The 15776-nt window shown below is 55.2% G+C and overlaps 5 protein-coding genes across 5 annotated transcripts; 2 read left to right on the top strand and 3 right to left on the bottom strand.

Moving 5' to 3' along the window:
- Positions 1–630: 630 nt before the first annotated feature.
- On the bottom strand, positions 631–5354 carry IWZ02DRAFT_470980 (uncharacterized protein; the record flags this gene model as incomplete). Its single annotated transcript, XM_066768836.1, has 8 exons — positions 631–678; positions 732–1301; positions 1356–1577; positions 1640–2306; positions 2345–2502; positions 2608–2880; positions 2939–5229; positions 5294–5354. The coding sequence occupies 8 exons, from the start codon at positions 5352–5354 to the stop codon at positions 631–633; spliced, it is 4290 nt and encodes a 1429-aa protein (XP_066620230.1).
- A 170-nt stretch (positions 5355–5524) lies between these two features.
- On the top strand, positions 5525–6460 carry IWZ02DRAFT_457885 (signal recognition particle, SRP9/SRP14 subunit). The gene is made up of 3 exons (XM_066767965.1): positions 5525–5631; positions 5693–5771; positions 5878–6460. The coding sequence occupies exons 1-3, from the start codon at positions 5599–5601 to the stop codon at positions 6222–6224; spliced, it is 459 nt and encodes a 152-aa protein (XP_066620229.1). The 5' UTR covers positions 5525–5598; the 3' UTR covers positions 6225–6460.
- Positions 6461–7215: 755 nt separating this feature from the next.
- On the bottom strand, positions 7216–8276 carry IWZ02DRAFT_492639 (uncharacterized protein; the record flags this gene model as incomplete). Its single annotated transcript, XM_066769865.1, has 3 exons — positions 7216–7540; positions 7616–7988; positions 8057–8276. 3 exons carry the CDS (start codon positions 8274–8276, stop codon positions 7216–7218), a joined length of 918 nt encoding a protein of 305 aa, XP_066620228.1.
- Positions 8277–9140: 864 nt separating this feature from the next.
- Positions 9141–10424, top strand: IWZ02DRAFT_457876 (AP-2 complex subunit sigma). The gene is made up of 5 exons (XM_066767964.1): positions 9141–9354; positions 9424–9463; positions 9528–9557; positions 9708–9938; positions 10066–10424. The coding sequence occupies exons 1-5, from the start codon at positions 9320–9322 to the stop codon at positions 10165–10167; spliced, it is 438 nt and encodes a 145-aa protein (XP_066620227.1). The 5' UTR covers positions 9141–9319; the 3' UTR covers positions 10168–10424.
- IWZ02DRAFT_457874 (RING zinc finger protein-like protein) lies at positions 10425–15765 on the bottom strand. Its single transcript, XM_066767963.1, has 7 exons — positions 15399–15765; positions 14792–15338; positions 12060–14742; positions 11858–12012; positions 11709–11809; positions 11385–11657; positions 10425–11331 (listed from the first exon to the last, which is right to left on the bottom strand). Exons 1-7 carry the CDS (start codon positions 15678–15680, stop codon positions 10510–10512), a joined length of 4863 nt encoding a protein of 1620 aa, XP_066620226.1. The 5' UTR covers positions 15681–15765; the 3' UTR covers positions 10425–10509.
- Positions 15766–15776: the final 11 nt, after the last annotated feature.

The raw sequence follows: 15776 nt of genomic DNA, 5'->3' as shown, positions 1-15776 counted from the left end.
GGCGCCAATATCTAAATGCTAAATTGAAAAGTATCTAGAGAGGAGATTGATGTTTTGATGTGTGATTGCTACAGTCTCCATAGGCCCCATCAGACGAGGGGTAGCGCATCCACCCTGTCACTTCCTCCCTTCCTTGTTCATCCATCAGCCACCCAGTCGATGGCGCACCCGCAGCCTCAAGGAGACGCAAGAGAAAATGAACCGATGTTTGATCGGGCCTTGGGAGATACTGCCGCAGCATTCTTCTTGTTCTTGCTGTGCTTTGTATTGCTCTGCTTTCTTGGTAAACCAAATAAAACGGCACGCCTGTGCATGCGAAAACCACATCCAAATATCCGCTGACTGATGGGGTTTGTTGGCAAGCATAGCACCATTGGCTGGCTGGCTAACTCAATCAAAAGCATGCATTCATTCTCTTTTGAACGACACGCCAGTCGTAGTGTAGCCCCCGCGCGCGCTGTGCTTGCTTGCTTGCTAGTGCTGGTAATGGTAATGGTAACATGGATGATGACACGGTCAACGACTTTCTATCTTAATTACAATGCACCGCTTCCCCTGGGCACGAGCAGCACCACTGCTACCACTGCTGATGCTACTTTCGTCTCCATAACTAATTCTCTATGTCCTGATCTAGTAGTGGATCGCCTTGTCGTACGTGTTGAGCGCCGCCTCCTTGAACTGTAGATGTGCGTCAGTACAGCGTTGCGGAACGGGGAAACGATGGAACTTACAGCTTCACTCAGAGTCGGGTGGGCGTGGCACACGCGGGCAACGTCCTCAGACGACGCGCCGTACTCAATCGCAAGGCCAGCCTCGGCAATCATCTCGCCGGCGTTCGGGCCGACAATGTGGACGCCAAGGATGCGGTCCGTCTCCTTGTCGGCGAGGAACTTGACGACGCCCTCGGTGTCGAGATTGGTCTTGGCGCGCGAGTTGGCCGAGAAGGGGAAGCTGCCGACCTTGTAGTTGATGCCGGCCTGCTTGAGCTCGGCCTCATTCTGGCCAACCCATGCGACTTCGGGGTGCGTGTACATGACCGAGGGAATGACGTTGTAGTTGACATGGCCGTAGTTCTTGGTGATGTACTCCACGGCGGCGACGGCCTCCTCCTCGGCCTTGTGAGCCAGCATGGGACCAAAGGTGCAGTCGCCAATTACCCGGATGTGCGGCAGCTTGGTGCGGTATTCGTGGTCAATGACCAGGCGGCCCCTGTCGTCCGTCTCGATACCAACGTTCTCAATGCCCAGACCTTGAGTGTAGGGGCGGCGGCCGATGGCGACGAGGACGACGTCAGCGTCAAGCTACAAAGCTGGTCAGCATCCACACAGAATCTCAAGATGCTCAGGTGCGCATACAGTCTCCTCCTTGCCACCCTTGGCAGCCTCAACGGCGACCTTGACGCCAGCGGAGTGAACCTCGCCGCTAGAGACCTTGGTGCCAGTCTTGAACTTGATGCCCTGCTTCTTAAGAATCTTCTCAATGTTCTTGGAGATTTCCGCGTCCATGCCGGGACCGCCAATCTGGCCCAGAAACTCAACAACGGTGACGTCGGCGCCCAGTCTCGACCACACGGAGGCCTATAGCACGGTTATTATTTTGCTTTTTCCCCGCAATGGATTTTCCCCCGCGGTATACCCACCATTTCAAGACCAATGATTCCGCCGCCAATGACAACCATCTTGTTGGGGACCTGCTTGAGAGCAATCGCGCCGGTGCTGGTAATGACCTTTTCCTCGTCAATGGTCATGCCGGGGAAGGGCGTGGCCTCGGAACCGGTAGCGATGATGATATTCTTGCCGCGCACGGCGGTCTCGCCGCCCTCGAGCAGGTTGACCTTGACCGTGTGCTCGTCCTGGAACGCGCCAGTGCCCTTGATGTACTCGACATTGTTCTTCTTGAACAGGAACTCGATACCCTTGGTCAGGCCCGAAACGGACTGCTCCTTGGCCTTCATCATCTGCTCGAGGTTGAGCTTGACGTCGCCGACCTCAATGCCGCGGTGCTTGCTGTCGTGCAGAATCTGGTGGTAGAGGTGCGAGTTGTTGAGCAGCGACTTTGACGGTATGCAGCCCACGTTCAGGCAGGTTCCGCCCAGGGAGCCACGCTTCTCGATACAAGCGACCGACAGGCCAGCCTGGCCGGCCTTGATAGCGGCGACGTAGCCAGCGACACCTCCTCCGATGATGACGAGGTCCTTCTCTGGCGCCTCGGTGGCATAACCTCGTTTTGACCGGTCAACGAGAAAGAATGTTGAGCTGGTTTGGCGGAAGGCGCTGCGAGGCGCCGCGAGGGGGCGGGCGAACGACCTCGTGGTCGTTTTGGGTATTAAGTGCTTGAACATGACGGCCGACGAGGGGTGGAAGAGGTGGGGGGGAAGAAAAAGAGAGTCAAAGACTGGAGTGACGGCTGACGGGCAGCTTCGGTAAGGTATGGGCGAAAACGAGTCCCTCTCGGAGCATCGGGGCGGACGCGGCAGAATGCGGCCTTGGCGCGCGACGTGATCTCAGCGACGACATCCATGTCTGGATAATTCACGCAGCCAGATGTCTACATGCGAACAACCCCATCTCACTCCGAATCAGCCTCGATCCTCTGTGTTGCGAGCACCGTGAGCCCGTCGAAGGCCACTCCGGCTCCCCAACGAATCGTTTCCTGCTCCGCTTTACTTGCGCCCACCTCGGCCCTGCTGACCTTTTTCTTGAAGAAGTACTGCAGGCCCCGCGCCATCTGGGGCGCATCCTTGGTGACCATGACAATATCAAGCAGGGCCTGTTCGTCTCGCGCACCTGTCGACTTTTTCTGAGACCGCAGAATCACCGTCGACAGCAAGACTTCCACAAAAGCTTCGGTCTTGGGCCGCAGGTAAGCGAAATTCAGCGTCTGCGACATTGGTCAGCTTGAGCAACTTTGCCACCACAAGAGACAAATGAACACGTACCTTGAGGACCGTTATAGGCTGTCCGCCCTCTGCAACGAGCGTGCCAAACATCTTGCCCAAATTGACAATCTTTCTCGTCGTGAGCGTTTCTCCTCCGTTTTCCTCGTCCGGATCCAAGTCGTCGCCGTCTTCGTTCTCGCCCATACGCTTGAACAAATCCCAAAGGCTGAACTGGAAGGCCTTTTTCAGCTGCTTCTCAGAACACAGGCGTCTGGCGATCAGCGTGTAGTAGGGGTTGTAGCTCTGCTCCGCGCCCGAGCAGTGTGTCAGAACCTTGGGAATCTCTAGTTCTTGCGACTTTTTCAGCCTGAGCTTCATCAAGCGCAGGTGTGCATCCTTGTAGTCAGAAGCAGACATGATGGACATGAAAATAGCGCGCCGGATGTCCGTGTTCATCCGCTGCTCCTTGGCCAGCTGCAACAGATCCGTGGTGCCACTCTCTATGATATCTTCGGGCTCAATCTTGGCTGCTTTCTGCTTCTCCTTGGGCGTCTTGTCCTCGGCGGCATTTTCCTCGGTCTCATTCCGCCAGCTTGCGCCGACTAGCCACCATTTGCCCTTCTTCTCCGTATCCATAATGTCTTTAAGACCAATGCGAAGCGGCTCGCTCGCCTTGATGTTGCGATTGTTCAGGGATCCCAGCGTCTTCTTCATGCGCGTCGTGTGTTCGGAAGTGATGGCCGACGTAGCAACTCCCGTCTTCATGCGGTTGTTTTTGAGATTGTTGATAGTCTCGACCATGAACTTTGTGCGGACTGACAAGTTCGACTCTCCGGCTTTTGTCACGGCTTTTTGCAAGAGAATTACAATATCTTTCAGCGCCGAAGGATCATCTTGGCGTAGTTGAGGTCCTGACAGCCTGACGAGTCGAAGAAGTAATTCGGTATTGATCTCTTTCAACTCCCCGAGGAAGAGACGAGTGTAATCGAAGACCAAGTTGCTACCAATGACTTGAAAGTTGTACATTTCGGCCATCAATGACATGAGGTTGGTCGTTTCTTTGCCGCTGGTCTCAGCGTTGAAGCTTTTGTACTGCTTGTCAAATTCGGACACAAATCGCTCGACCAATTGCGCTCCAAAGTCCATGCCAACAACCTTGTACACAGCTGCAATGAAACCTGCGTGAAGGATAAGGAACGTATCTTGCAGGGTCGTTCGGTCACATATCAGCCCTAAGAGAATATCTATCAGGGTCGAAGTGACGTATTGGCGCGGGTTGTTGAGATATAGCTGTTCCACATCTTTGAGAATTGTGAGTAGATTTGCCTCGGAGAGACGATTGAGTAGACCTTGGGTCTGTCTCCGTAACCGAGTCATCAATTCGGCATCCGACGTGGGCGGTCCTCGCATGGAGGGAGGTATGTATTTTCCAGCAGGTTTTACCTCTGCTGGTACAGGAGGAAGGTACGGATTTTCGCGGGGTTTTGGTTGCTGGTCTTCTTCTGACTCTTCGTCGTCAAAGTCCTCGGAAACCTCGTCATCGTCCACCTCGTCGCCCTCGAGGTCTTGATTCCCCAAGCCGGCTTCGGATTCGTCTCCTGAGAAGCCTGAAAACTCATCTTCTTCTCCATCGTCTTCTAATTCGTCCTCTTCTTCAGAGTCGCCCAGGTCCCCATCTCCGGCGCTATCTCCAAGCTCCTCGTCTTCCCAGCCTTCTTCATGCGAGCTGTCATCACTCATGGACTCCTCGCGCGTCAGAGTGCCGCCAGCCTTCCTCCTCTTATTCTTCAGCCACTCGTCATCCTCAGCTGACCTCTTCCTCTTGCCCGAGACGGCAAAATCCAGCTCATCGTCGATGCCATCGAGAAGGTCCGCCAATCCGTCGTCTTCGAAATCCTTGGGCATTTTCTTCTTCCCCTTCAATCCAAGCTTCTTTTCCAGCGCGGCAATTTCGGCTTCGTCTTCATCAAGCCTTTCCTGGACACGTTTCGACACTTTTTTTTGGGGCGGAGGCGACGCATCACGTTGTTTCTTTTCCTTCTTCGAGTCCTTTTCCTTGCTGACCTTTTTCGTGTCTAGCTTAGCTGCTGGTACTGGCTGCTTCAAGATCGACTTGGGAGCATTTCGGTCGGCATATCTCGCAATGGCTCTGGATTTGGATTTCGGAGGCGGCGGCGGAGAATCGTCGTCGTCTTCGCTTTGCGATTCCTCGGCGGCTGTTCCAGAGAAGCGACTACCTCGCGGCTTCGGTCGATGCGCCACCCTCTTTTGTTCGCGCTCCGCCTTGCGACGGTCCTTGCGGCTCGTCACAGCGTTGCGCCCGCGTCCATTGCGATCAGACGGCGCAGAAGCTGTGCGACGCGGTCAGTGATTTTTTCTGCGCGCAAGAACAGTGATGAATTCAGTTAAGCATACCCCCTATCCGATCGAGGAGCTCGCGAGGCAATTTGGGACCGCCGTGGTTGCGAGACGGCATGGTGAAGTGTGGGCAGCGGAGCAGAAAATTGTCAGCGGAGGAGGGTCCCAGATGGCGCGCGAGAGAGCCCACCGCATCGCGGCATCGGCACGGACCGAGGAGGGTGCAGAAACCGGGCCGAGCGCCTTGCTCACCTCACCGCCCTCCCGCAGCTCGACGTCAGTCCAGCACCGCTGTTGAGAAATGCACACCTTCTAACATGCTCCAGTGCTAGCACTCTCCGGCTGCTGCGCTTCCTTCTGCCATGGCAACAAATCCGCATGTCAGCAATGATGAGGTATATCTCCCCTTTTAAACCATGAAGGAAGGCTTACGGGAACTGACAATTGCGCGCGTAGTTCTTCGCAAAACTCACCGACCTTTTCAACTCGCGCCGCGCAAAAGACCACGGCAGCATTTACCTGACGCAGAAGCGCTGTACGGCCCCTCCTCCTCCTCCTCCTCCTCCTCCGCTTCCACTTCTTACACGCGTACCCACAACGTGTCAACCACACGACCCAACTAACCCATCACTCCCAAACAGTAACGTACGACCCCATCGCGCCAACCTCTCCCTCCGCCGCCGCCGAACGCACGCAAGCCGTACTGCAGGACGACCCACTATGGGACACGCACCCACCCACGCCACTGCCGGTCATCGTGCGCGCCACCGACGGCAAGTCGAAGCCGCGGCGCGGCGACAAGGTCAAGCTGAGCACGCTGGTGCAGCCCGACGCCCTCGACGCCTTTTACGCCCGCTACGCCGACGTCTGTAAGGCCGGCATGACGGCGCTCAAGCCTAGGGATCGCAGTAAGCGCAAGACGCAGTTGAAGAAGAGGAAGAAGGCTGGTGGCACTGCTGCCGCGCCTGGGACTGAGGGTAAGAGTTGAGTGAGAGTTTGGGTTGGGGGAGGGGGGCACGGCGCTTGGGTAGTATTGGGCGTGTATGTGCTGCTGCTCTTTGCTTTGGGCTCAGGATGGGCTGTCAAGAAGACTCTAAGCATGGCCCCAAAGCGCGAGGGCATTGATCTTTGGGGCTGGGAAACATGATGAAATACCAAAAGCTGTAAGGCTATCAAACCAGACTCTGGACAGACGAATTCAAAACAACAAATGTCCCTTTCCATCATGAATTGCTTCTGCCTAGATGGTGTAGGAGGCAAGGGCAGAGTATCACAATCTTCCGGCGGTCATTCCCAACGCAAATTTTCGCTCACTTCCCCCTTCTTTCCACTGGTGAGTCTCTGCCATGTCCCAAAAGAGCAAATTGGAAAGAGAGACGTGAATCTTTCTAATTTTGCAGCGGGACTACAGGTTCAAGAGGCGATCATTGTGGAAGCCGACATCTGTCACGCCGTTGAATACTGGCGCGCACTTTCGTCATGACCATGAACATCAATGATCATCATAAGATCCCTCGTCATTTCTCCATCCAAACCTAATGTTACAGATCGATCTGCCGCCTCAAAAAGAATGAAGTCCAACAGGAACGGAGAAATGGAAAAATCCCACACCAGCGCCAAACCGCCCACACTCGCTCGCCGTTGCCGCCGAATATCAATCTCCGGATTCACAGTCAACTTAAGTTGTCATCGAAGAAGAAAACCGTTCTCCCGCATTCCTAGCTTTTGTTTCTGGCTCTCTCTCTCTCTCTCTCTCTCTCTCTCTCTCTCGCTAGCTCGTCATCGTTTCATGTACAGACAAAGGGAAGCGCCTTTGATCCAAGATGCAGGCTAAGCACGCAAACTCGTTGAAAGGTGGGTAGAAGTAGAAGGAAGACATGTCGCGCGTCCAGGCCAAGGACCGTGCGAAGCGCAAAAGTTGAACAGGGTGTGATGTACATCAGGAAGGCACACCTGCCTTCTGAGCGCGCTTTTTCATCTCAACCAAGATGGCCTTGCGAAAGCCCTTGGGGCGATCCTTGCGCCATCTGCTGCTGCTGCTGCTGCTGTTGCAACTGTTGTTGGCGCTGCATCTGCTGCGCAGCTGCTCCTTGGGCGCCCTGAGCGGCCGCCATGGCGGCAGGATTCAGCGGTGCGCCGGTCCACCCGGGGAAAAGCGTCTGCAATCTGGTATACATTTCTGCCAGGCCGGCTGGGAAGGGCGGCGACGAGGGCACGCTCATGATGGCGGGGCCAGGGAGATTGGCCTTGCGCTCGTACGTGGTCGCGAGGTACGACAGGTTGGCTTGGAGCCGCCGCATGACGCTGTGAGTTGTCTCCTGTTAGCGGGCGCCGGCGCATTGCGCAACAAGGGGACGGCCAGATTGTTGGCCTACATACTCGTTGATGTAAATCTTGGTCTCTGGGTCCTTGAGCCCCTCGGCCGCCTTTTGCCCCTGTTCCTTGAACTTCATGACCTCGAGGAGCAGCTCCTTGTTGATGTCGAGCAGCAGTGAAATGCGCTCATGGTCGCGGGCCTGGGTGCTGGGAGACGAGGGCGGCTGCTGCGCAGGCTTGGTCGGCGTCTGAGCCTTTTGCTGGGCAGGGGCGCCGTGCGAGGGCAGGCTCACGGGGGCGGCCATTGGCTGCGAGTGTTCGGGGGTCGAGATCTGGTGGTTCTGGGTGGCAGCATACGGCGAGACGTGACGGGGCGGCGAGATGGTAGGTCGATTCAGGTGGGCAAAGGGCATGCCGGTGGAAAAGGACTGCGAGACTGCAAGGCGGATGGGGTCGGGTGAGACAGGGCAGAATTAGGCGACGTTGGGTTCCACATCCACTTACCTCGCGGCGACTGCTGCATCATGGAGGCGGCTCCCGGCATGGTTGAAAGGGCAGCGGCGCCATGGAACTGGAAGTGAGCTTGCTGCTGTGGCTGGCGAAAGTGCGGGGGCGGCGCGCTGGGCTGCTGGGAGTGGTTCTGGGCGTGGGCGGGTGAGGCGGTGCTGCTGGCGAGCTGGTTGAAAAAGGGCGGCGCATTATTGAAAGAGTCCATCTGATTCATGGCGAGGGCATCGGATGCGTGGTGTGCTCCTTGGGACAGGAAGAGAGATGTGATCTGCTTCGGCACCCATAGCCAACTGCAAAACCTTCCCGAGAGAGGCGCCGAGGGCGCTTCCAACTCATGACGGGACCACGACGACCATTGCAGCTTCACCACCATCTGTCAAAAGAGTCTTCTCCTCTCTCTCTCTCTCTATCGCTCGCTCGCAGCCCGCCCACTTCCAACGCACGCACACCCCCGGCCACGGCAATGGCAGGGATTGCGGTGTCACGCTTGGCCCACTCCTTGTCTCGTTCTCGGTCCTCACGACCGTCATAGTTCATACTTACTGTACTCGAGACCCTCCCTCATTGAGTTCCTCTGCTGTGTTGGCGTCTTTTTCTCCCCCTGCAGACTCAGAGCCCACGCAAGGTTTCCCTTGACAGGCCGTCGAGCCTCCACACCACCCACATCTTCACCCGCGGCCGTGTGTAGCGACCATGATTGACGGTCCGAAGCGAAGCGAAGCAAAGCGGAGCATTCCACGCACATGTTTGTTCTCTGAAGCATGAGCTTGGATGCAGGCACCAATCACCAGCCTTCCACCAGCCTTTCCGTGCCGTCAGTTAGCTCATCAAATGTCACGTCGACTGTGTTTTTCATCGTGACTCGATTCAGAATGCTGCATGCGTCTGATTGTAAGATTTGCAGCAATCTGCCGTCTTGCCGACCTCGGGTTTTGAGTGAGCAGACGTTCATACAGAAATCGTTTTCAATTGTAAAGCAAACGCATAGTGATCCCTGTTTTTGGGTTGACTTTAGCTGGTGCTGTATGTCTGGGCTGGGCTGGGCTGGGCTGACAGCGACGGAACTACGGCAGGCGACAGAAACCTCCGCCGCTGTGCTCGGATACCCGCGTCGATCCCATCTCTCTCTCTGTTTCTCTCTCTCTCTCTCTCTCTCTCTCTCTCTCTCTCTCTCTCAACCGATACAACGCCTGCCCTGCTGCCCGTCGCACGACCTCGCCCGACCAGGACGGCCCGCAAACACCCCCAGCAGACACCATGGTCCTCTCCTTCATCCTGATCCAGAATCGCCAGTATGACGCTCCGCGCTTCCGATAACCCCGCTACCCGTCATGGCTGATTGACGCAATGCGCACCTGCAGGGGCAAGACTCGCCTGGCCAAGTGGTACGCGCCGTACAGCGTACGCGACCTCTGCATCTACCATTAATTGGAATCACCCAAGCTGACCAGACTTCTCCAAACAGGACGAAGAAAAAGTCAAGTTGAAAGGCGAAGTGCGTCGCCAACTACCTCCTCCTCCTCCTCCTACCAACGCAGCCGCCCCCCTCCTCCTCCACTGCGCCCAAACCACCACTACTACCACCACCATCACCAAGCTCCCTCTCGCCAACACAATCTAACACACGCATCTCCTTCCTGTCCAGGTCCACCGCCTCATCGCGCCGCGCGACCAAAAGCACCAGTCCAACTTCGTCGAGTTCCGCAACACGAGCAAGATCGTCTACCGCCGGTACGCGGGCCTCTTCTTCTGCGCCTGCGTCGACACAAACGACAACGAGCTAGCCTACCTCGAGGCAATCCACTTCTTCGTCGAGGTCCTCGATGCCTTTTTTGGCAACGTCTGCGAGCTGGATTTGGTCTTCAACTTTTACAAGGTGCGTCGTAACGGGTTCGGGAGAGGCATAGCTCTGGTCTCCGGGCTAGAGGAGAAAGAGAGAGAGAGAGAGAGAAAGGAGGAAAACATGTTTGATTCGGAATGTTGGAGCTGACGGATGAGCCCAGGTCTACGCCATACTGGACGAGGTGTTCCTGGCCGGTGAGATCGAGGAGACGAGCAAGCAGGTCGTCCTGACGCGGTTGGAGCATTTGGACAAGCTGGAGTAGCTGGGCCAATATTTCCAGAGTTTTGCGATTGTTGGCGAGCTTTGCATCGTGTAAGGCGTCTGGAGTTGGAGAGGATCGGCATCTTCTAGGATACATACCTTGGTCGTTTTCAGGGGTAATTTTTCTTCTACGGCCGAAGAGCCAATGACAAGTATCATTTTCCTTGAGTGTCAAAGTGCAACGCTTCCATTAGGAGTCGAGAAAGTCGTTAATTGGGGGCAGCGGATCTTCCGGACATCAAAGTACTTGTGGACATGTTGTCGTGCACTTTCTTAGATTCATCTATTTACACTCTACAACTTTTGTGCCAACCACGGCTGCCCCATGCCGCAAGCAGTCCGTCTACCCATAGTTAAACGGGTTCCTGCACAGCGGACAGCTACTGCCATTGCTACTCTTAAACCACTTAAACAAGCAGCTAGAGTGAAACAGATTCTTGCACGTAAGACAGCGCTTGCTCGGCAGCTGCTTATCAGCCGAAATAATCGAGTAGCAAATGGCGCACTCGGTCTGGCCCTTGAGCGCACCGACGACATTGCGGCGCCACGCGACGAGGCCGTCGACCAGGTTGCCGTTGGAGAAGGTGACGACGCCCTGCGCCGCGCGCAGCCAGCTCTGCCACTTTTGCTCCGACACGGCCACGCGGTTGACGCCCTCGACCTGTACCGACGCGAGCGGATACGTGGGCGGCAGACGCATCGCCATGGTCATGAATTGCTCGTCGACTTCGTAGCCCGCCACCACCTCGCGCGCCCGCGGGTTGACCTTGACCGTCAGCGCCGCGTCGCCGTCGGCCGCGTTGTCCGTGTCTGCCCACGCGCTGACGGACGCGAGCGCGGCGCTGATGATGTGCGGCGAGATGAAGCGCTGCATCCACGACTCGGCCGCTAGCACCGTCTGCCGCGACTTGCAGTCGATCCACCAGCTCTTGGCTGGCGACGGCAGGTGGTTGAAGACGAGGAACCACAGGTGCGTTGACAGGTACCGTGCGTCGGCCAGCGCCGTGTCTGTGGCTTGCGCGTCGTACGTCGTCACGTCGAACTTGGACGCGTCGGCTGGCTTGCCCTTGCTGTGGCCGAGGAACTCGGCAAGGAAGTCAAGCAGCGCCTGCACGTGGCCTTCGCTTTGCAGATGCTCGATGTAGTCGGTTTTGACCTTGTATGACTGTGGACCTCTTAGCTATGCTGCTTGGAGAATCAGGTGGTAGGTGGACTGACCGAGTTTGTGAAGTGGTCAAAGATGAGCAGCCAGCTGAACAGGTAGCCCCTCAGGCCTAGGGGCATCGCTCGCTGGAAATCCCACGAGGCGATGGCTTCCTTTGGAGGTGCTTCGAGAACGAGGGAAAGCAGTTCGTCGGGCAACCTTGCAGTCGTTTTCTCTAGTGCAGCATCAATCGAGATTTGCTCCTGCGCAGCAGGAATGGCCTTGTGGAGCAGGTCAAAAGCGGCTTGCTGGATGGAGCTCGACTCCGTCAACAGAAGAGGGTAGAGCTGCTCAAGTCAGTTTTACTCCAGGGAATCATCTTCAGAATGTGGCCTCACCTCTGCTGGGTTGTCCACTTGGGTCAGGGGTAGCTGGTTGATTTGGCGGGAGAGCAGTTCATTCACAATCTTGAAAGGCTGGTGGTGATAGTCATCCAGGCCTACATGAATTAGCCTTGGTAGTGAACCAGATACTTTGCCCAACTTACCTTCAGACTGTTTCAAGAGATTGACAAGTCCATTCGCAGCCGCGTGTTCTTGCTCTTTCCAGGCGTCGACAAGGTCGTCATTGGGTTCCTCATCTGATTTGAGAGACCTTAGCGTGGCGTAGAGCTTCAAGGAAGCGTGAACGGCAGGCAGTGCCCTATAACTGTGAGTTCCATGTCGAAAGGTATATCGCTGTAGACTTACTCCTCATATCCAAGCTCTGTTGCCTTGAACGACTCGGCCGAGTCCCAGAAAGAAGTGAGAGACTGCAGAATTTGCTCCCAGTGCTCTCCATATATGTCCTTCATCTGCGGAAGTAGAACAGTGAGGGCACGATAGGCTTCTGCCCGCAATGGAAGACTGGGCGTAGACTCTGGTTCGAGCCACTCAATGACATGCTTGACAAAGAAAATCAATCTTTGCTTTGCAATAGTTTCTACAGCGCCTTCCTGGTTGTGGATGATGAGATTGAGAATGACGAGCTGTCGGAGAGCTTCCTGTTGGTTCTCACCAAGGTCATGACTTGTGAGCTGTGCTACGAGCTCATTGCACAGACGCGAAGCAGATCCCGAGGCCGCCAAAGGAGCGCTGTTGCCAACCAGGAAGGCTGCGACCAGGAGTGTCTCGTCAGTCTTTTTTACGGCATTCAGAGTCAACTCCACTTGCGGCGACTTTTTGCTTTGCCAGCCTTGGAGTGATATGATCTCTGCCGTCACATCACTGTATGCCAGCGCATTGTAGAAGCCTCTGGGAGACACTTGCTCTGACGACTTGCGGAAAAACTCCAGTGTTGAGTGCACGAAATAGTAGGCCGAAGCTTCGTCTCGAGACGACTTCTCCAACCAAATCGTCATGAGCCTTTGAGCATCCGAGATGATCTCAAGGGCATCGTTCTCGGTCTGTGGGTTGTAGCGGCTCCAGATGTTATTGGACGTAGCTCGGCTTAGGTTTTCGTTGGCCAGCAAAATGGTGAGCAGGAGTTGCTCATAAATCTGGGCACGCCGCTCCGCTGGAAGCACTTCGAACACATCTGTCTCATTGAAGAGCTTGACTGTGTAGGCTGCCATGCGAAGAGCGGGTGAAAATCCAGCAGCATCCCGCGCAACCTTGGGCGGAGCCACGTTCTTCTGTCCGACCAAGTAAACAACTCCACCTAGTTGGTTTGTGATGGCAAAAGTAGGATGAGGCGGGATCGAGAGGAAAGGCTCAAGAGCAGCCTTCCAAGCCGCAAAAGAAGGGAGCAAGCCCTCGACAAGTTCTGGGTTGCTCAAATCAGACCCCTGAATGAGGTCCTTGCCCAGATCGACGAGCGTCGTCGGCGACACAGAGTTGGCCGATGCCTCTACCAGACCTTTGGAGATGACGTCTGCGATAGAGTTCTTGAGCGCGCCCCTGCTTTGCTCGTCAGATAAAATCTCCTTGATGCGCTTCTCCAAGCTCGTTGCTTGCTCGGCAACTTCGTCGTTTGGATTCTCGGTGATTGACACCAGCTTCTGGAGCAGTTCGGAGCCTTCGGTCGTCGGTACGTATCTTTTTACAAGGTCTGGATTGTACTTGACAATGTTGGATAACCCCTGTAAAGCATTTGCAGCTTTGTTCGAGATGGACAGAGACTGAGTTAGATCAGACAGCACAGTGTCGACTGTATCGTTGGACAGCGCAGAGGCCGAGTGCTGTAGAATTTGGTTTACAAAGTCCCAGTTTGTCGTGCCCTCGCCTGCGGAGCGGAATCTCTGCAAGATGAAGGCTTGGAGTTCCGAATTGGAGACAGCTAGCTTGCTTTGCTCGGCGGCTCGAGAAGAGAGTAATGATGCAGTGGCTTCAAGCTTGACATCCGGCTGAGGTGCATTGATGCATGCTTCTAGCGTGGCATTCCAAGCATGCTCAAACTCAGGCCGATCGCTGAACGAGTAAAGGATGGTGGCAAGTTGCGACGACGATGGCGACAGGAACAGCGACGGAAGGTCATTCTTGATGAACGCGAGAAGCGCTTCTTCAGAACCAGGATGCTCGAGCAGGAACGGCTTGAAAGATTGGAGCATCGCTGCTAGGACACCGGCCGCACTATACGGCTTTCCGTTTCTGGACTTCAACTGATCGAGGGCCTCTTTCAGAATTTGGTAAGCCGATAGCCTCATCGTATCGCGCGCTGACTGAGGCAGTTCCTGCTCGACGATTTTGCCAGTGACAAGAGCCCATCTGTTACCGACGTTCAAAACTTCATTCTGAGATTTCTCAAAGTCCTTGGACTGAGCTGGCAAGGAAGTCTTCATATCCTCAACCAGGCTCTCCGTCGCTTGCTGCCATGTTCCCAGAATGACCGTAGGCATTGTAGGGATAGTCAGAGCTTTACCAATCAGCGAAGGAGCCTGTGGAGCTGGAACAGCCCACACTGCGGTTTCCTGTGCCGGCTTAATGTAGTGAAGAACGAGTGGGAGGACCATCTCAGCGAGCAACTTTTCTTGCTCCTCTGTTGACAGTAGAGCCGAGATAAGAGCAACAACCTTGAAATAACAAGTGTATGCGGCTGCAAGGTTGGCACGTGGCTCGTCCTTGCTTACAATACCACCGTGAAGAGCGCTTAGCAACTCGATAGCATCAGATGGGTTCGACGGCAGCACTTCTTGCGGCAGATTCTCGATAATCTTTCCCACATTCTCCCAGTACTCCTTTGGTCCTCCTTGGGAACCACGTTTCAAGAATTGCCTTAGTCTTCGAGTGACAGGAGTCTTCTTCGAGGTGTACTCCTCTGTCCAGGTCGCTGGGAAAGTCGTGGTGAGTATGACCAGGGTTTCAGTGAAATCCCAAGAGGATCCGGTCTGGTCAGAGTTCAGAGTCTTGGCCAGATATGACTGCGATATTGAAGAAAGGTTTGCCGACAGAATGTCTGAACTTGCGTCAGCAAGCCCACCCAAAATTGCTTGAACGAAACTTACCACGCTGCTTGGAAATACATATGCGCAAAAGTCTATGCACGGCGCGTCTAACTGCTGGATCGTTATACGATGAAAAGTCCCAGAGCCTACCGTCCTGAATAGCTTCTTCATAACTATCATGCTCTTTTGCCAGTTCCTCTGGAGAGAGCTCTGACAGCAGGCTGGTGATGACTGCCAGGCTGGATGCTATGACGCGACTGTACTTGGCCTCGGCGTCGTCTTTGCTGGTGTTGCGCTCGTCGCTCAGCGAATTGACCGACTCCTTGTCTATCACTGTCCGGCAATACTTTAGAATGGTCTGCTGAAATGCCTTGCGCAAGTTGTGCATCTTCTCCGGCGTGGAAAACACGGCCTTGAAGGAGGCTTGAGCCGCCAATGCCACGGACTTGTCATTATCGTATAACCCAGCGAGCCATGCGCCAACAATCTTGGGCATGTATCTGGCGATTCTCTTTCCACACGCGGAAGCAATCTGGCCTTGGATGGTGTGGGCAAGCTGACGAACTCGTCGGGCGCCGTCTATCGAGGTGCGGGGATAAATTTGGACCTGGACGTTTGCAAAACTCAATTACTACTCTAGGTTACATACAGCAGTGGAGTAACGCACCCATGCCTCCAAAACGGCGTTCTCCACTCCGCTGGAAGAGGTAATGTGAGACTGCAAGTCTTCCAGCGCCTTTGCCTTGGTTGTGCTATCCTTTTTGGACAAGTTCTTGAACACGACTACGGTATTGGCGTCTGAAATGGACGAGAGGTCTGGCGGCTCGGACACGTAGGACAGTTGGGAAGCAGAGGATCCAAAGGAAGAGAAAGAGCCGAAGCCACCCCCGAATCCGCTGGCTGCAGCGCGACTGCTGCTTGCGTGGGATTTGGCCTGCCGCTTGCTCATGTCGAAGGCGCCGAGAGGATTGGCGGGGTTGGAGTGGGATTGGATCGCGTTGTGGTGTTGCAAAGTCGCGTCGCGAGACGACGAGTGAAGGACTGG

Source organism: Phyllosticta citriasiana (assembly GCF_038021145.1).
Source record: "Phyllosticta citriasiana strain CBS 120426 chromosome Unknown IWZ02scaffold_11, whole genome shotgun sequence".
NCBI classification, from domain to species: Eukaryota; Fungi; Ascomycota; class Dothideomycetes; order Botryosphaeriales; family Phyllostictaceae; genus Phyllosticta; species Phyllosticta citriasiana.
The sequence above is the reverse complement of the archived record's forward strand: the minus strand, read 5'-3'. Positions and strand labels throughout refer to the sequence as shown.